Here is a 3,530-nt window from a genome sequence, read left to right as displayed (position 1 = left end):
TTTGCTGCCGTCATTCGAAAAGTACCCAACTCGATTCGTAGTTGAAATATGAATTTTCAAAGATAAACCTGCCGAATCGCCCGTTGGAAATGAACCAGTTTCAAAAAATTCCCCAAAATTTCCTGAAGACTGAGCAAACGTGAAACTTTCACGATTTATAAACTATATCTTCCCCTATCTAATGCGAGCTATCAAAAGGAGTCTACTCGATTGGAAGCCAAAATATAAATTTTCAAAACACCTCTTGAAAAAGCGCCGTTGGAAATTAACTGATTTGGAAAAATCCCCTAAAAATCTTTGACGACGGCGACAAATTGAAACTTTCTTCTTCTGTATAAACAACTTTTTTCAATTTGATGCCGCCTTTCGAAAAGTACCCAAGTCGATTCGTAGTTGAAATATGAATTTTCAAAGATAAACCTGCCGAATCGCCCGTTGGAAATGCACCAGTTTCAAAAAATTCCCCAACATTTCCTGAAGACTGAGCAAATGTAAAACTTTCACGATTTATAAACTATATCTTCCCCAATCTAATGCGACGTATCAAAATGAGTCAACTCGAGTGAAAGCCAAAATATGAATTTTCAAAACACCTCTTGAAAAAGCGCCGTTGGAAATGAACTGATTTCAAAAAATCCACTAAAAATCTTTGACGACGGCGGCAAATTGAAACTTTCTTCTTCTGTATAAACAACTTTCTTCAATTTGATGCCGCCTTTCGAAAAGTACCCAAGTCGATTCGTAGTGGAAATATGAATTTTCAAACATAAACCTGCCGAATCGCCCGTTGTACACAAAATGGTTTCAAAAAATTCCCCAAAAACTGCTGACCACAGTGGCAAATCGAAACTTTGACGATTCAGAAAAGCGATTCGATTTTTAGCGTTATTTTATTTAGCTGCTGGAAAACTTGAGAAATCATCCGGCCACAGCGCTGCTTTCCAAGAATTACCCAGTGGTCGTTGGGAACGATGATCCTTCCACATGGAACGCCTCAGGCCTGAGCTATGATTGGTAGAAATATTTCCAATAAAACGATCTAATCTTTAAATTTCGTTTCTTCATTTCAGGTATTACGTCTTGATGGCAATGACGCCGGAAGATCAAGGTTTAAGGGTTTTGAAGAAACTGGCCCTTAACTCGATCGAGTACAGCGCCATGGGCGAGAAGGAGAAAACCCGTGCTTTCAACGTGTGGAATGAACAGTGGAGTCGATTTATCAATAACTTCGCTAACAGCGTAAAGTAGACCAATAGGAAATGTTTATTTTGCACAGATAGTGATAGGAAAAAGGGCAAAAATCGGCCAATTTTCATCTGCAATTTAAGGCAGAAATCTGGCAAGTGAGCTGTATTTTTTAACTAAATTTTGTCTTAGTTTATTGAAATAAAAAATCCACTGATCAAGGAAGTGTTTTATGAATCTTTCACTAGAGGAGACACAAACCCAATTAGTACAAAAAAAAATCTACTTGAACTTTCACCAAAGCATCCTTCGCTACGTTCAACACAAAAGCTCTGAATGATCCGCAGCAGAAACATGTTTTAGTAGAGATCGAGAACAGATAAAATAGTAAGAATCTTTATTTATTGGGCGGAAAAAGTGTCCAAATTAATTTTTCGATGATTCTTAAGGTTGATGACTATCGAGTATTGTTATCGTCTGATGTTGATTCCACTCTTTATTAGTGAATAACTGGAAATAGCCCTGTGATCCGAACTAATCGTCGCCATCCAAATGAAGGTGATTTGGATGTGAAACATCGATCGGCAATTAATCCAGCATGAATCTATTGAAATTAATTGGGGAAAAAGCATGCTAATCTGTGAATCGGCTTAAGGTGCGCACCTAAATTCCGGCAAATTTGCAGGCACATTTAACTTGAGAGAACTGGGAAAAAATGGGGAAGTTTTGGAAAATGTTCACGCAAACAGCCGGAGTAAAGGCCCGTCATTTCAAGGGACTCCAGCGCGAAAATCGGCGCCAGTAGCAAAAAAACCTACACCCTTAACTGGATATCAAACATCGATTAAGCATTTTTTAATCCCTTAATCCCCCATAATGGATGTTTACGCAAATGGCAAAACCATGTTATTTATTGATTTGCACTGTGAAATATTTCATATTTTGGTTGTGCAATGCAAATATTCCCAAGCAGCATTTAACCCCTTACGTTGGTCAGTTGGTGTTGGTGCAGTTCGTCTAATCCAAACATGGGCCAATCCGCAGTTACCCTAATACTGGTTTTTGCCTTGATTACGTGTCTGAAACAAGTCGCAGCAGGTGATGGAAAAACCATCTCCGCCAATGAGCTAAAGACGATCTTGGCCGCAATTCCCGAAGCAGGTAAAACCGAGCTTTTCCACCGAGTGTTTAATGGGGAATGTTACAAACTTGCAAATTCCAGAACGCGATGGCTTCATCAGAAGCAACATAGAGCTTGGCTATAAAATAGAGCAACGGAAGCAGCCTTGGGTGAGCAGGTTTTTGCGCAAAAAATCCACCTGAAATGCCACAAAACTTTCGAATTGCAGGAAGATGAAAAATCGGGCAAATTAGCCGTGCAGATTTTCCGCTATTTTCTGGATATCAAGCGCAACAGCAAGGCGGTTTTCAAGTCTTTGAAGGCTGCTGATGTTATCTGCTATCCAGACCCGATTGGCTGTATTGATAGTGACGATTCCGGAATCAGGCCTATTTGAACCTGTGATGCTCAAGTGCGCAAAAAACTTTACTGAACAGTTAGTGTTATGAAAGAATTTTTGCTCTCCAAGCATTAAAAGCCGGTTTTTGTTCGCATTGGACGAACGGAACGAATTAAAATGAATATAATACTATTAAAATTAATAGTTGTTCCTTAGCAAATTAGCAAGCATTACCACATTTAAAATATTACCAACTTCATTCGTTCCTTTCGTCCGATGCCAAGGAAAATGCGCGCTAACTTTCAGGCTTCTCAATGTGTTCGCATTTAAGCGACTTTCCAGCTTCTTTACGTTTTGCGTGCTTCCATATAGGATTCGGAAATTTATTTTAACTCATACATTCTCAAAAATTGGCCGGATTATACAAAACAAGGCGAAGATTCATTGGGATGCGGTCCGTTCGTTCCACGCAAACAAGTACATTTTCAGCTTCCTTAGCCGTAAAATGATTAAATCGAGGGCAAAAGTTCTTTTTCCAGACTAATATATAATACACAGACAAACACACATTAGAATCTTTAACGGTTGGTGTTTGCCAATATTGGCGCCGATTATCGATTTGCGTCAGTAAAAAATAAGCGCCGCTAACTGATTAAATATTTTCCAGTTTAACTAACTTTAAACTAGTAGATAAGTTCTATATTGTTGAGGCGGATTTATTTTTTTACCAACTGCTTGTTGGGTATTTCGCCTCAAAAATGTTTCTCTTTAAAAAAGACAGAATTTCCTCACGTCTTTTATTACAGATTGATAAACAGTGCTCTTGCACTATTTATCAATCTGTAATAAAAGACGTGAGGAAATTCTGTCTTTTTTAAAGACAAA

General features: G+C 38.4%; 3 protein-coding genes across 5 annotated transcripts in view; 2 read left to right on the top strand and 1 right to left on the bottom strand.

The window, feature by feature from the left end:
- Nucleotides 1–1,406, top strand: part of LOC109543329 (adenosine deaminase 2) — a 22,434-nt gene extending 21,028 nt beyond the window's left edge. For all 3 annotated transcript variants that reach the window (XM_019912999.2, XM_019913001.2, XM_019913000.2), the window contains exons 7-8: nt 899–1,014; nt 1,071–1,406. In XM_019912999.2, the coding sequence (XP_019768558.2) occupies nt 899–1,014; nt 1,071–1,248 (294 nt within the window). In that variant the 3' untranslated portion in view covers nt 1,249–1,406. The remainder of the gene's footprint in view (nt 1–898; nt 1,015–1,070) is intronic.
- LOC109543336 (GTP-binding protein Di-Ras1) overlaps nt 1–3,530 on the bottom strand; it is a 32,978-nt gene that overhangs the window by 12,321 nt on the left and 17,127 nt on the right. The window lies entirely within an intron of this gene.
- LOC109543327 lies at nt 2,096–3,208 on the top strand. The gene is made up of 3 exons (XM_019912997.2): nt 2,096–2,346; nt 2,408–2,475; nt 2,535–3,208. Exons 1-3 carry the CDS (start codon nt 2,214–2,216, stop codon nt 2,700–2,702), a joined length of 369 nt encoding a protein of 122 aa, XP_019768556.1. The 5' UTR covers nt 2,096–2,213; the 3' UTR covers nt 2,703–3,208.

Source organism: Dendroctonus ponderosae, unplaced genomic scaffold (assembly GCF_020466585.1).
Source record: "Dendroctonus ponderosae isolate FM_Combo_2020 unplaced genomic scaffold, Dpon_F_20191213v2 Dpon_F_20191213_9, whole genome shotgun sequence".
Taxonomy (NCBI): Eukaryota; Metazoa; Arthropoda; class Insecta; order Coleoptera; family Curculionidae; genus Dendroctonus; species Dendroctonus ponderosae.
This window is presented reverse-complemented; position numbering and strand designations above follow the sequence as displayed.